At 39.7% G+C, this 15,382-nt stretch overlaps 2 protein-coding genes across 7 annotated transcripts in view; one reads left to right on the forward strand and one right to left on the reverse strand.

Moving 5' to 3' along the window:
* Positions 1–15,382, forward strand: part of LOC135484146 (DNA repair protein RAD51 homolog 2-like) — an 85,949-nt gene that overhangs the window by 6,011 nt on the left and 64,556 nt on the right. For all 6 annotated transcript variants that reach the window (XM_064765312.1, XM_064765308.1, XM_064765313.1 and 3 more), the window contains exons 7-10: positions 7,286–7,355; positions 7,702–7,826; positions 7,998–8,076; positions 14,670–14,775. In XM_064765312.1, coding sequence (XP_064621382.1) covers positions 7,286–7,355; positions 7,702–7,826; positions 7,998–8,076; positions 14,670–14,761 — 366 coding nt within the window. In that variant the 3' untranslated portion in view covers positions 14,762–14,775. The remainder of the gene's footprint in view (positions 1–7,285; positions 7,356–7,701; positions 7,827–7,997; positions 8,077–14,669; positions 14,776–15,382) is intronic.
* On the reverse strand, positions 1,328–5,825 carry LOC135484147 (transmembrane protein 272-like). Its single transcript, XM_064765315.1, has 5 exons — positions 5,615–5,825; positions 5,287–5,349; positions 4,830–4,889; positions 4,288–4,491; positions 1,328–4,075 (listed from the first exon to the last, which is right to left on the reverse strand). The coding sequence occupies exons 2-5, from the start codon at positions 5,345–5,347 to the stop codon at positions 3,846–3,848; spliced, it is 555 nt and encodes a 184-aa protein (XP_064621385.1). The 5' UTR covers positions 5,348–5,349; positions 5,615–5,825; the 3' UTR covers positions 1,328–3,845.

Genomic DNA, 15,382 nt, shown 5'->3' on the forward strand with positions numbered 1-15,382 from the left:
TGGGGTAAAATGTTGCCATAATTCACCAATTCTGGAACAGAAAATGACAAACCCCTCATAAGAGCCTTCCAATTGGCTCGATTCTAAAGTGTAGACGGATGCAGAATTCAGCCTAATTTGATTGGACCACCGGCACAAACCCTGCCATTATTTTTTTTTAGGAATCCCTGAATGCTGGCTTTAAGACATTCATAGGTTTTTGGAGGATGGCTGCATCTGTTTGAAGTTGATGAGGCAGAAGTCAATGTGGGTAGCTAAGTTGACTGAATCACACATATCACTTTTCACCCCCCCCCCCCCTCGGCCCCAACTCAGGCTCGGATGATAGAATCACTTCACGAATGATGTCACTGAAGACGAATGTATTGATAGAGGGCAAGCTTGTGGAAAAATGCCAATAGACTATCTTGTTGGTTTTACAATCGCAAGTAAGTTGTTTGCATCAGTCGTTAAAGCAAATGACATCATTGATTTCATCTAAATGAAATCAGGTTATCATGTTGTTATCCACATGTATATCTTGTTTGGCCTGGTCGCCGATAATTTCACAAGCATTGTTTTACCAGACAGGTTGTAGTTACTTTTTTCCGCCTGAGTTTGCTTGAAGAACTAATACATTGTTTGCCAAATTTCTTATCTTATTGACAAAGGGGTTTGTTCCTTCAGCTTGCACCACCAACAGTATGTCATTCCATTACAAGAATCTTGTACATTTCATCTCTAGTATTGGCCTTTTCTTCAGGAAATCCTGGTTTCTGTACTTCATTGAATGGAAGTGGCAATGAAATGCTAGTAACATAGTTAACGGAAAGTGATGAAGTACTTCCAGATCCCTCCTGCTTCATCACGGCCCTGTCACCAGGAGGGATAATTGATAGTTAGGGAGTGGTATCTCGTTGAGATGTCCAGAGTTGATTTTATCAGGGCTGCAGGTGTGCTGATCCAACTGGGGTCTAGACATTATGCAAGTCTCCTAAGGTGCAATATTGGTTCTGAAGACTATTAGTATATCAATAGACTTGGTGAGTAACATCAGAGATTCAGAGGGACTAACATCCTGTGGTTCCACATCCTGGGTCCCTGTGTGACTTGAAGCTGTAGCAATTGCCCTCAAGGAGATATTCCTAGCTATTTCTTGAATATGAAACCAGTTTGTGAGCCCTCAACTGCTACAAACCTAGCTAAGGATCAACTTTCACCAAAACAGCTTTAAAAAGAAGATGATGCCAGCTATAGATTTCCAACCTCTTTATTGACTGATGCCCACCCTGATCTCTGACTGCCTATCAATCAAATATTTGTAAAATTGTACCTTAATGGCTCCATTTACAAATAAAATGAGTTGCTAATTTAAAACATGGTAAAGTCTAGACCAGAAGTATTGATTTCTGTGCTGTTACCTGTGATTTAACAATGTTAATGGTGTTCAAACACCTATCATAACAGTGTGAGTCGCCAGCAGGAACACTATGGGTGATAAGGGTGGCGGCAGATTGGTAAGCAAGTCACCTTGAGGGTTAGAAAAATAGCTCTACTTTGGTATTTTACATTCTTTTATTAAGTAAAATGAGTTGATAGATCGAAAGCCTGATCATTTAAGCATTGGGGTCAGCTCCCTTTATTCTTCAATTTTCTCATGAAAAATCATGATTGTAATATGAACCATGTATACACAATGCATGTATTGCCAAGACACGCTGACAAAATAATACAATGTAATGTTAAAAATGCGTTTGAAGTATCCTTTCTTAACATGGATACGCAAATGTATCAGCACCAGCACTTAATGATTTTTGATCGCATTCAAACGATAATTCAATAAATAGCCACCCATCGAAAAACATTTTCTGAATCGCTCTTAAGTTTCTTCAAATTGATTTCTAACTCAATATATTAGCTTGACTGGTGCTAATTTAGGCGGTGTAATAAACAAATGTGGCTTGAGGGTCCTTTGGGGCCATGCAGGTGCAATAACATCTCCAGATGGTAACTTTGGCTTCACCTGCTTTTGTCTTTCCATTTAAAAAACTCAAGATATTGCACCTGGTGCTAGGGTTCTCTAAACATCAAACTTGTCAGGAGAAGAAAAAAGCCAGCCGGAAGCAGGAATTAATTTCTAAGAATGTGTATCATTTTGTAGAAAAATAGAAGTAAATGTGAGTCATTTTGGGTGAAAATTGATACTTTTCGGAGGTTTGTGAAAATTGACACCAATTTCTGGTTCTTCAATTAGCTGTTGTTGGGTGTTGAAAGATGGGTGAGTGATTTCTGTGTTGAGTTATAGTCTGTTGTTCAGTTATTTTCCAGAAGTGTTATAGCCATTATCGATTACTACGATTATTGTCTCAGGTGAAGTTAAGGCCAGCATGCAGAGATTCGTAGGAATTTGTATTGGTGAACAAATTTGTTCAAAAAATTAATATTTTGTGTACTTTTCATGGATTACTGGTAAGCCTTTACTGCCTTCAAATAAAATATGGTTGTAGACGCTTTGATCTAGGTTGCTACTCAACTCTGATCAAATAATCATCATTGGGCCTTTGCGTTAAGAATGAAATTAATACGAACACAAGCCTGAAGTTGCCTTGAATGGGATTCCAACCACAGATCTTTGGACCACTATTCAGTACCAATTGAGCTCTTAGAGTCCCCTATGGGAGAGGAGGGGACTACTTATAAAAGTTCTTGTGACACTTGGAAGATGGTGGATCTAAGTGGTCAAGCCATAAAATGCAGGTTTGTTGATCAGCGGCACTTATGTTTCAAGATGATGTCAAACACAACCAGGATACAAGGGCTCTGGGAACTGATTAGAGGCTTGTTATCATCCTTTGAGACACTTCTGCTGCAGGGTCCTTAGATGTTGACAGTTATATTGCTCCTGTTCTCAGCAGCAGCTTTGCTGTGATCCTAAGGCTTTTTACCGTAAGCATATGGACACTGTGTATCTCTCCCGCAGTGATGCGGCAACCCTCTTCAGTTGACTACATGACACCACAGTTGTCTATCTTCTGTACAGCCGATCAGGTCTTAGGTCCTTTTCTCATCCATCCAAATCCATTTTTGTCGACCACGTCTTCGATTGCCTTCTACTGTGCCCTGTAATATGTTTGCTTGGGTTCTGTTGGCTCTTGTCACGATGGTACACTTGTAATATCATATAAATTGTGCACTTGTTATCAGGGAAGAGAAATCCATTGACCAACATTTTGTCAACTCAGGTGGTCAATTCTGATCGCCTGGAAAATCTCACCCCTCTATAAGGTATTATCTTGGCTGCATTAGTTGGTGAAATTGCTCCCCCTATAACATAATCAATGGACTCCTCCTTCCTCCAACAATTGGCCACAGTGACAATTTTGATGCACAGCACCAAGCAGTTGAATACTATTTTTAGTCATGGCCACATTAAGAGTAAGTGATGCAAGCTGTGATCATCAGTTGTGCAATTTGAGAGGTTGAGTTCACTTTGAGCGACTAGAACACCTACAGCGATCTGGAGTTACTTGACAATCTTGTCATTTAACTGTTGCTACTGACCCAGTTACTCTATTTCTTACTGCGTACTTGAACTTTTTCAGGCTGGCTGAAACCAGGAAGAGAATCTGGAATATCTCTTCCGGAAAGATGGAAAAATGTAATTTTCCAGGAGTAGGCTTACAATTTTGATTTCTCAAGATAGAACTTATGGTCATGCGGATGAATGAATTCAAACGAAAATTTGATATCACTATTACTAATATCTGAATGGAAGTTGGTAGTTGACAGTAGTGTTGGCCAATCACCAAAGATAGCTATTGATTATACCAAACCTTATAGTTCTGTTTATAAGTTTTGTCCATAAGTCAAGCATTCGGTTGGGGTTGATTAATCGACGTGTAACCCAGCCTGTTGCAACAGTCACAGGAGTCGCAGTATGTACCCCAGCAGCAATAAAGAACGATCTTTGACACAAAGAGGATGTCACAGATGACCGCAAAGACTAATGTATACCAACTGAGGGCCGGGTTGCAATAATCTGGACTCGATTCCATAAAACTTTGATTCTTGATGGCATCTTGCATCCAGTAATTTCCTGAAATTGGTTAATTTAAAAATGAGACATTTCTGTAGATGAAGTTATAGACACTAGTCTCGTCCATTCACCCATTACAGAGACTTGTACTTGACGGCAATTCTCTCGTCATGAACTCGATTTGGGGGCGTAACCTTCCGGTATGCACCAGGGAAAGTGGTCATGATTATAACAACATTTTCATCCAGTTTCAGCTTGACAAATTGACTTACCAATCATAGTCCATATAACTAAGAAAAAGATGAGGAGGAAATCAAATGGCATGCAGTCCATGCACACTCCATCTTCGCTTGGCTCGGTGCAACTCATCCATTGGATAATGTTGAGGACGCATTTCAGAATACCAATGCAGCCTGCGACTATTAGATAGACTTGTAAAAGTGGCTGCACTGGACATTCACCTACATAGACTGAACCTGCAGATAAAAAGAGAATGTGACATTGGCATCTTAAAGTATCAATGTCTGGTCACTTTGCCATAAGTGGGCATTACCCCCTCCTAAAGGGTTGGCCTATTCAAATTCAAACTGAATCGCTGAGTGTCTGTAAACCTTTGATTAGTCAAGATAATCTGTGCTATCAGCAGTGTAACTGGTGGTACTAAGGAATAGTTCATCATTTCCTTTGTCATTGTCGTCATCATCGTTATCCTTATAAAGCATAATGGTCTCATGATCTTAGCTTGATTGAACTGCATGCATCTTCTCTGCTCTTCTCTAGAGCCGAGTAGTTTCCATACGAAATGAAGACTTACCAAATATGACTGTCACGATCCATACTGGCAATGACACAACAACAAAGATTTTATATGATCCTGGAATGAATGAAAAATGCTGCATAAATATGGTATGATTTCTTTTAAATTTAATTTCGGTGTTCCTTTGATGTGGTCCCCCTTCTAGAAACATTGGTGTTTGTGTTGATCTTTCCTGATACTTTGATTCTGATTGGCAATATCTGCAGTAAAGGTGCAGCACTTGAATGGGTGATGCCTTGGTGTCACTATTCTGACATGGAGGTACAGGACATCATGTCTTTTGGCCCTGTCAATGGCTGCACTCTAATGGAGGAATACAGTCAGTAGGTTGTGAAGGTATACTGTCGTCAAGAATCAGTTGCACGATCAATGAGATTTAATGAAAATGAGCAGTGTGTAACAAAACTAGCTACAGCTTATGCAGAATTCTGCCAATTACGAGACATGAACTTACGGCTTCCGTCGAATGAAAATGTACTGGACAAGGCTATGAGGGGACCAGTGATGCTTTCCATGCCTGAAAAGGATGCAGAAATATCAACATCAGATGCAACCACCTAATGCAAAATGGTTGTCAATCAGTTTTGAACTCGTATTGGAATAGTTTGATCCACATGTGATCACTTTTAAACCAAATCTTCTGGACCTCAATCCTGGCTCCAAGGTTTCATACCACATTGCACTTCACCAAAAAGCACACCGGTGGGGGGGGGATTGAGATTCTAGACATCATTTCCCCTAATGTCCTCAATTTCGATGCTTCCAATTACTTTTTTACTTACCTTGGGTTGGCCTTTTGTCTTCTTTTCAAAATTTGACTGCAGGAGTATTAATTTCAGCATAAATAGATGAGTTTCTGGAATTTGTTGGTGATGGTCCATTCAGTTTTTATGTAGGAAGTTCATGTTCTTGTCTGATGTTATCAATCAGGTCACCCTCTTCCGGTTTCCTAGTGCAGCCCTAGTTGGATTGGTCATGATTCAAAGGCCTGTATTGCTTATAATGCAATCTACTAAATTAGGTCACAAGTATTAAAAACCTATAAGTTGATAATTGACATAAATCATGGTACTGGTGCTTCTCATTTGGTACTGGTTCCTGACATTTCACTGGTGGTGATCCATCTTTGATTGTAAGTAGTAGGTTGTAAGTAGTAAGCCTGTGAGCTCAAAACATCATGTTGATGTGATTTTTTGCATGTGCATTGATGTACAAGAAATGACATGTCAGCACAGTGTTGGTGCCAACATACTTTCTAACAGCTGGGTCCTGATTGATTTCACAAAAAATCCAAAAGCACCACTATCAGGAGTAAGGTCTTGTACTCTCTGATTATAGATATAAGTCAAGTTGTGTTTATTAATCAATAGTTTATAGACTGATCAATGATCTGTCCTCACTATGTTGAACTCTTTAGTGACAACTTCACCTCAAGAATGGTGATGTCACTGAGCATCTGGTACATGATTTTGTGCAGAATACTTTAGCCAACCTGGGTGAGATTGCTTTTAATTCTTTGAAATCTTGGGATTTACAATCATCAAAGTGTCAGGACAAAGATGTAGTTAGTTCAACTGATAAGGCATATTATTTTACAAGGAACATCAAGACTTTCCTTGGGAAAATGTCTCATTTGGGTGAATCACATAGTCAGCTGTTGCTGGCCATAAAGACTACCAGATGTCTGAACACTTAGCCCAGCGGTATCCAAGCAAAGGAACCAATGGTGCAGGTTGTACTAGTCATCTATTAGCTATGTCAAACTCATGCGATGGTGGGGAAATTAGCACCATCGTGTCATTAGGCCATGGGAAAGTGGACATGTTTAAGTAGCAAGTGACGTCATCCAGGTTGATGAGTTTGTTGATGGTATCAGCCCATTAGTTTCTGTCATCAGGGTGTGGAGGTACTTTGTACTATGTTCATTTGTGGTTATTAAATTATTGCTTGAAACAGGAACTGTTGTGTTTAAACCTTCACCTCAGAGGTGGTCTAAGGTAAGAAATGATACCAATATCTCACACGTCAGGCGAGTTAATCATAATGTTTCCAAGTTAAAGCACTTGTAACATTAGTTGAAACATCAAAGATATTGTGTGGTTTCTGACATTTCACAGGATCAGGTCTTGGGTGGCCTGCACAAATATAAGCAGAACCGTTATAGCTATGATGAAATAATGATAGAAAAATGATAGAACTTCTGTAAAAATGCATGTGTTTTGCAACACCTAGCTAGACGAGGTGTCAGGGTGGTCCATCTGATATCCAATAAAAAATGGGCCTAATGTTTCACCTTGCCTTACACCTGAAATTCGATAGCACCACTTAAAACTTTCAAGAAATTTCACCACCACTGACATATCACTTTATCTTTTCAGTCGCTAGATACATTCTATCAAATTTCTGTATCTTCCATTCATGTATAATGTGTATTCTTACTTCTATCTTTGTAGATAGTGGTCACCAACCAAATTACGACAAGATTTGGAGTGCCAAAAGAAGTCAAGCTTAATAATCCTGAGGGTAAGGCAAGGGGGAGCACTTGGGCATAGATTCTCTACTCTATAAATGAGCAGTTCATTACAGCATGTCAGGACTAAAATTGCCTTGTGTGATGCGTTCACATTGATTGAGTGATGTAACACATAAAAGAATCTTCACAGAAACATTAATATCGGTAGTACTTCTTGTTGAAAACCAGACGAAGGGTGAGGCCTGCCCATGAACTGGTTTGCAAAGTTGCCCTTAAGAGGTTGAATTTTCATACCATAAAACACCTGAAATGAACACAGAACACCTAGAGACATGCTTGATTTCCCGCCAACCCCTCCATAAGGAGTTTCTGCAGTAAACTGTTATCTTCTTCCAGATGAAACATCTTCTGTCAACCTCGAGGGTGAAGGAGGGTATGTCACAGCGGCTCTGGGGAACACGTGGAGTCATTGTGTCAATACGAGATTCATTGTACAGTATCTTGATGGCCCAAGGAGACAGGTAAAGTTAGTTTATCATATAAGTCATCATTGTCATCATCATCATCATCATCATCATCATCATCATCTGAATGTATAGGATAATGACCATGACCACGATACAAATCTTTGCCTGCGGTAGGACAAATGTTTGGAATTTAGCTTTATAATATTTAGCTGTTTCTGATTTCAGATTCTTATTGCCAAGTCTCCTGTAGCCCCATTTGCTGCCTTCATCTACAGGATTCAAAGTAGTGGCCTTGTTTTAGAAGGTAAGTCATTTCGATGAGATTCATGCTGACAACTTGACTTCTGGCTTTTAGCGGTCTGTGTTCATGCTGCCCTTTTTAACATCTGGCAACAATGCTGTTCAGATGTTCAAGCATAACTTTTCATGTAAATTTTGGATCTTAATTGTTTGTGCTGAACCCATTTGAGCCTTGATGACAACAATTATATTCTGTTAATCAAAAGTCGGTTCTCTATCTATGAACCTTTTCCTGACAAGGCTTTTTGTGATCATTCAATGGATCTGTTCCATTCGAACATACTGTTCATCTCATGGCTACTTCAGCCTTTTATCGCAAGGTGGCTCCACATTCAAATACACAAAATGTATCGGATTATATTTTGAAATGAAAGGGTGTCATCTTTGGAGCAGCACACTTTTGAACAGGCCGGCAAACAAATCATTTAGATTTATTATCATTTTAAAGTGTCACGATATAACGCTGAAATTTTTTATCTTCAAAAGTGTACCATTCCCAAACGTTATTGTCATCTTCGGATTGAAATTCGGAATCCGACCAACGTCATCTGATGACCGTCTTTTCAGTCAGACCTACGCTGATGTGCGTCATTCCTTTACAATCAGAGCACCATCACAAAACCACAACTGATCTGTTTTGTAAGCAGTTTCATTCGTAGACACTGTCTCCGCTGGTGCGTGAAAAGCCATCACAGAATAGGACCATCATGACCACTAAATCACCACATCTCGAAGTACAGACAGCGCCAGCATCAACCATTGTACTCATTAGCATGAAAAAGGTTGTCTTGATGCTGCGTAAACCGAATGGGCAATTAAGGTTACCAAGTAGGAGCCGATGTTAAGGAATGAGCTGTGAGGGAATTCCATGCCTCCTACAAAAGATTCTCGACATCGTGGTGGTTATCGCAAGTTTTAATCAGTACATGGTTTTATTATCAGATTTTGTTTTGATGATGGAGCTTTGATGGGAAGATAGCAAGTGCTTTTCCCATGGTTGTGATGTAGGCTTTAGGTGTGCTCTATGTCACAGATAAAAAAAAGAAATTTTGAAAAACTTGAAGTGACACTTTTAGATGTTCTTCAAATAATACATTCTCCTTGGTGTATCAAACTGTGGGGTATTTCTTATGAAACAAGAAACCTTTCATAGTTATCGATTTTACTTTCTCTGAAATCTCAAGGCGGAAAATCCCTCCATAACTTATGGGTTTTGATTGCTCAATCAACAATAAAGCATGAAAGGCAAACAAGTTATTGGCCTCAAAATGGTCTTGTTTGCTCGGTTGAATTGTTCAAACTTGGCTCCTTGCCAAGTTCCTTGAAAAAATCACAAGATAATTCACCATTTTATTCATCGACAACACTGGGTGTCATCCTCATTATAGCATCGGTGTATGTTTATGTTGAAGTTTGTCATCTTAAGAACTGATGAAAGCGTTGTATGTGACATTTATTGAGATCTTACAATGGAATTGTCTGCCTGAAAAGTACCTTGTGAGTTACACTTGTTGAACTGTTTTGACACTTCTGAGCCATAGGAGGTCAGGTTTTTGACCGGTTTTGGATCGTAAGTCCAGTTTCTGATTCGTTGGTGAAACTGGCGATGAAAGTCGATGATTTGAATGCCCCATTGTTGATGTTCTTCAGAGTATGAGTAGGTGTGGTCATTGTTGATGACGAACTGCGAGTTAGCGCACCACTATTCAAAGCTTCTCTTATCCTCTTATCTAGTTTTTGTGTCTCCTTATTCCTAGTTTGTGGGGGCTCTGTCATATGATTTGCTTCACTCCATTTTCTCACGTGCATCCTTTGCCTGACAATAGAATCTCATTTCAGTGTTCTGTTTAATCTCTTACGATGAATTCTCCGTACTAAATTATTCTATTCAATGAAAAATTGCTCTGATTTTATGTCCAGGTCCACCCATTGAGGTGTAAGGAATTCGACAAAGCATCCCTGGATAGATCTGGAGCCATCCCGCGGAGCAGCGGCATTCATTGCTGCGTTTGTGGTGAATCTTGTGATGCGTCCATCAGGTGGGTGGGTGTCTCACTTCACAGGTGGCGGACAATGTGCTGTGCTCACCGGATGCTGCAGGTCACAGTAATATTGACACGCACCACAGCACTGATTGTCCGACCCCATTCAGAAAACTCATCATTCCAACATACGCACAATGAATGCATTGATTTATTTGGGATTTTTTTCTTAGTGTTTGTTGAATTGCGTGCCGATGGAGATGAAGATTCCATCACCGCTGATTCCATTACTCAGATTTACAATCAAAGCATCTTCAAAATGAAACAGACCCAAAGACAAACAACTCAAGGCGACATTGTCTCGGATATTGTATGACCACCGCTTGTTGCTGGACGAACCCATTGTTTTCTCAACAAAAGATAACCATGAAGTGCCCTGATGAGCATCAATTTGAAGCTATTAATAGCAGCAATTCGTGTTGTTGATCGTAATTTTTTCTCGTAACTAGAATCTTATGATACTTGGTCTGTGTTTGCCGTGGGTGTTTATGTCCGCGGCATAGAGTTCTGTCTGTTTGATCTTTCATACCGCAAAACGGCAATTAAAAAATCTGCTCCATCAAACTTCACTGAAGGTTCGTAAGGCGAACGAAGTGGAATAATTGTCAGGGGTTGCGTTAACTTGTTTAACATGAGCCATTTATTGTACGTTTTGGTTTGTTTTCATCTGTAGTTGCGCAAGATCTAGGTGGCGCTTCTGTTTGAAGTATAATGACAATAACGGCGTTTTGATCACCCCTTTGAACAACTTGTGGCGAGCAATAGGTTTCTCTGCTACCACCCAACCTATAAGTTACTCTTAAAACTACTCACCTTGATTTATAGTAACAGGAGAGCAAGTTCTTAGGGTCTTGTGCCTTGGAGATATTCACATGCTGATAAAGAATCAAAATGATCAAAAGATGGAATATCTTGTTAACCATCTTGTTTATTGACACTAGTATAAAGGTCAGCAATGTTCACTGCTTAGGTAAGGTGTATGATCATAATGTTATAAGATTCTGCAATGTAGTCCAGTCTGGCTTGAATTACTGAGGTTTAATACTAGACCACATTGGTGTGTTTATTTTCATGACATCTGTTGAAATTTCTAGGATTTGGTCAGGTAGAAATTTATTGCCAAAGGATGTGTTCAAAGCTGCTCTGATTGATACATGAAATGTAGCTTTAGCTTATTGTGACCTGTTGACAACATCTGACCCCCCCCCCCACCACCACCAATGTGGGGCAGATCCCTCCTATGGTGATGTGGACTACAATTTTGAGGTACATGTACATGACATCTATCATATTTCAACCCAAAGTGAAGGAAGTGTTTATATCATCGTAAATGAAACAAACAATTGTAGAAACTGCACCAGTATCAACTACAACATAAACTATCGAACAGCTGACCAATTTGGCAAGAACCTCAAGTCAACATTGAATTATTTTTCTTCAAGAGTTTCCACCCACGCTTCTGTTTGATAATAAAATATGGGAAACCCTCTCTTATTTCATGAAAAGAATCCAAGTAGGCAAACTTTTTGTGACAATATTCATTTCAAATTCCTTCACTGAAACAGTGAAAGGGTATTGCTTGTGTTTCGTTACAGATGCAACCATCTCAGTTTCCAGATAGTTAAATCTCATCCTCGCCCTTTCTTACCGAGTCTTACTCAATTCTGCCGAATCCTTTGTGCCAATGGTGATTAATTATGCCCTCCTGGGATATTTTTGTGATATTCTTACTCCTGTTTGGTTCATTGGACAATGGATGTGACCTTGAATAGGATAAAGGCGAAATATCAAAACAGGTTCTTCAACTTTAAAAGGATTAGCTTGCATGGTCTCCTTCAGGGAATTTCCTCTAAATGTTGTTAATTATTTTCCTTGAATTCCCCAATAAGGATGCAGAAACCTTTAAAAATGCCGATAGGTGCAAGGTGAAATATGATATTGCAGTTGCGAGCTGAGTGTCAACTGGGACATTAGCTCAATTAATGTAGGAGGAAACCTACGCTATTGAAGAGAGTCGGCATCTCTGTCATGTTTAGTACAGTGAGACCTGCTGCACCACTCCAATTAGCCCTAAATTAAAATCCAAAGCAGACAACTTTTGAGTTTTTTTGGGCTACCCTGTAGTGAACAAGGTATGCCTATTGTTACATAATCACGCAGAGCAATGGTAGTTCTTCCAATTTTGTGTAGATGGCTCCACTGGTACATCTGATTTTGGAACAGCTGATGGCGTCCAAATTATTATTGGTGGGTCTTTCTCCAGATTGATGGTGTTTGCCATGGCTGCATTCACCTGAGTGTACCAAGTTATGTAATGGTGATTATGCAACTTTGGTGACACCATCCATAAAGTTGCATAAGATGAGGCGGTGCTATGATGTGTTATGTAATATGATGCTGGTGTGATTCTCAGAATATCACTTCCCTTGGGTTGCTGTGGTCCTGCTGGTGTTAAAGGGACTATAGTACAACACTCCAGGCAATGTGCGGTGCAATTTAAAAAATACTGAAAGGATTCTCATAAATTATACTTAAATCAGTACCTAGTTCCTGCGAAGTTGCATGCACAATGACATTGTGTTTAACTTCACTTCTGTTTTCCTGAGCCACCAGTTGATAAGAAGGGTGTACCCCTTTAACGAAATTCACTGGTTTTCACCTTGACACGATATTGCAGCTCTATATTTTATTTTGAGTTCTGAATGAAATGTTTTGCATTGTCACATTCAGCATAAAAGGTGGAGGGATATGTATACATGCACATCTGTTTGTCAAGTGTGTATTTTAAGATAAGCAGCTTATGTTGATCTTGTGGTTCTTGATTGGAGATTATCATAACACCTTTATCAATTTGATACTTAAATTTAGGTGGTCTTCCTGAAATAGGGATTAAATCCCTTTAAAACCCATCTTATCAGTGAGCACATCTTTTTGAAAACTAATCCTCTCTGGTAATTCTCAGTTTTAGGATGCTACCTTTTGAAGTGGGAGACCTATTTGAAATCAACCTGGATGCTGCTCTGGACCCCTGGGATTAGGGCACACTCCAAAAAGAAACTTGTTATCATATTTTGGATTATTGCTTTGATCTCTGTGTTCAATCTGGCATAATTCCTGCAGACCCTCCACAGGATATTCACTTTCACACACACCCTTGTCCAAATGTAAACTGAACTGCCTCACAGTGATGACATAACAAACCATAAGATTCAAGGACTTAATACAGAGGTGGGCTTCTTCTGACCAGCACTGTACTTGGTCGATTTGTCCTATCAGCAGTGTAGTTAGGACAGATGGGGTTGCCACACAATAATGACGTAAGGGACCATAAGAATTCAAGGACATGATGCAGGGGTGGGCTGTGTCATTGATATGACATTGTGATCAAATGGACCATGCTAAATATGGTTACCATCGCCATAATGATACTGAAATAGATTTTTGCCCTCTGGGATTTAAAGTAACAATATGCAGTTAAAGTCTGTGGTTGAGTGTGGTTTTTCACAAAAGTGAGTAGAAAAAGGTACTAATATTTGTGATGGTCAAAGTCTGGGCTTGAGAAGATCTCTAAGTTTACAGAATCCTTGTTTTTCAAACCAGATAGGCAGAAACTTTATCAATTACAATATCCTGCAAAAACAAAAAGATTATAACTCTCTTTTGATCCATTTAATCTTATTTTGTCTTGCTATTTAAAACGTTTACAACTTGTTTGATAAACATACTTCCCATGATGATACTTGTCAGTCATCTGAAGTGAAAGTAATCCTACCTGACAGTCAGGGGGCATCTCAGGAATCGGTAGGTGCCTTCCTTGGCATACTCTTATGATTCGGATCATTTCAAATTGAAATCTTTTTCAAGGCGGGGTTGGGATAAGGGGGGCTTGTTGTCGCATTTATAGGTTGCCAGGTCAGGTAAGGTTTCAGGAAGGCCCAAAACTGTTGGCTGCTGTCATGATGTGATCTCAGAATCTACGCCTGAGATGGTCCCCTGATTTAAAGTATCCACCTGGTTAGGAGTAAGCCTGGGAATCTCCCCCACCACGCCACAGACTTCCTGCAGGTTTATATTTGGATTAATCCCAGGGGATATCCCAACCTTTGACCAACAATTCCTCACCTAATGATTTCCTCCTCATCTCTCTAATCCTGGGAATCACTCTCTGCCAAGATAAATTAATCCACCAATTCCTTTCTGCTAACATAAATTTCATGTTAAGACAACAAATTGTGGACTTTACCTGTGAGTTTATTGATCTCCGTTTGTTTTGATCTTCATCAATCTGTTGATTGATGATCTAAGTTGGGAGATTTTCCCACACTCGCAGTATTGTCTTATGCAGAAATGTTATGTCACTCATAAATGAGTTTTAAAAACAGTCTCTGAAATGATAAGGTTTGACTGGTTTGTCTTAGTTTTGGTTTCAAACATTCACTCCAGGTGGCTCTGTCTCAAACCCTTCAAGTTTGACGGATTGTGCTGTTGTCTTTCGTCTTCTCAGAACACTGATTCTGATCAATAACTGATTGTGCCTTTGTCTTTGTCTTTTCAGAAGATAGTGGCGATGGCTATGACGGAACAGATCCTGGATTGCAAAAGATTCGAGTCCGCACTTCAATTAATCAAACTGCATTTGAATATTAGAAACAAATTATGATGTAGGTATCAACGGAAAGGGCAAGCCCCTTCCCTTTCCTCCTCTGACAACCAATCATCTTTTGAAGTCCAGAGTTTGCAAAATATAAAAAGATGGGGTAAGGGTGCAAATGCAGTGAGAGACATTTAGACAAACAGTAGTCATAGATCCCTAATGGGTTAATCTCTCTGTTATATCACAAGTTCCTCTACACCTGTTTCTTAATTATTGGCAAAACAACAGTGCTATATTAATCTCCATTACCAGCAGCATATGGCACAGGAGTTGTATAAGGGTTACACCACTCTGACTGCTCCCTCCTAGACCTGTCTACTGCCCAGCAGTGCCATATCCATCAGAAGCTATATTGGAACCTTTATTTGCTTGGAAGTGTTGAGTGTCCATCCCTGGGGCTGGGCTTACATAACCTTACCCCCAATATTGAGAGAAATGTTCATTAGTAGCAGGCATGTTGATAGTATTGTCACTGATATGTTGGACAGACCCCCTTGGTGATGGAATGGATAGCCTTGTGGTTTCCTGTGTTTTTATTGCCCTTCCTCAGAGCCTGTCCCTCCAGGTGAAACTTATGTAACCTTCCAGAATGGATGGCCACTCACTCAGCCATG

This window comes from Lineus longissimus, chromosome 3 (genome assembly GCF_910592395.1).
Source record: "Lineus longissimus chromosome 3, tnLinLong1.2, whole genome shotgun sequence".
Taxonomy (NCBI): Eukaryota; Metazoa; Nemertea; class Pilidiophora; order Heteronemertea; family Lineidae; genus Lineus; species Lineus longissimus.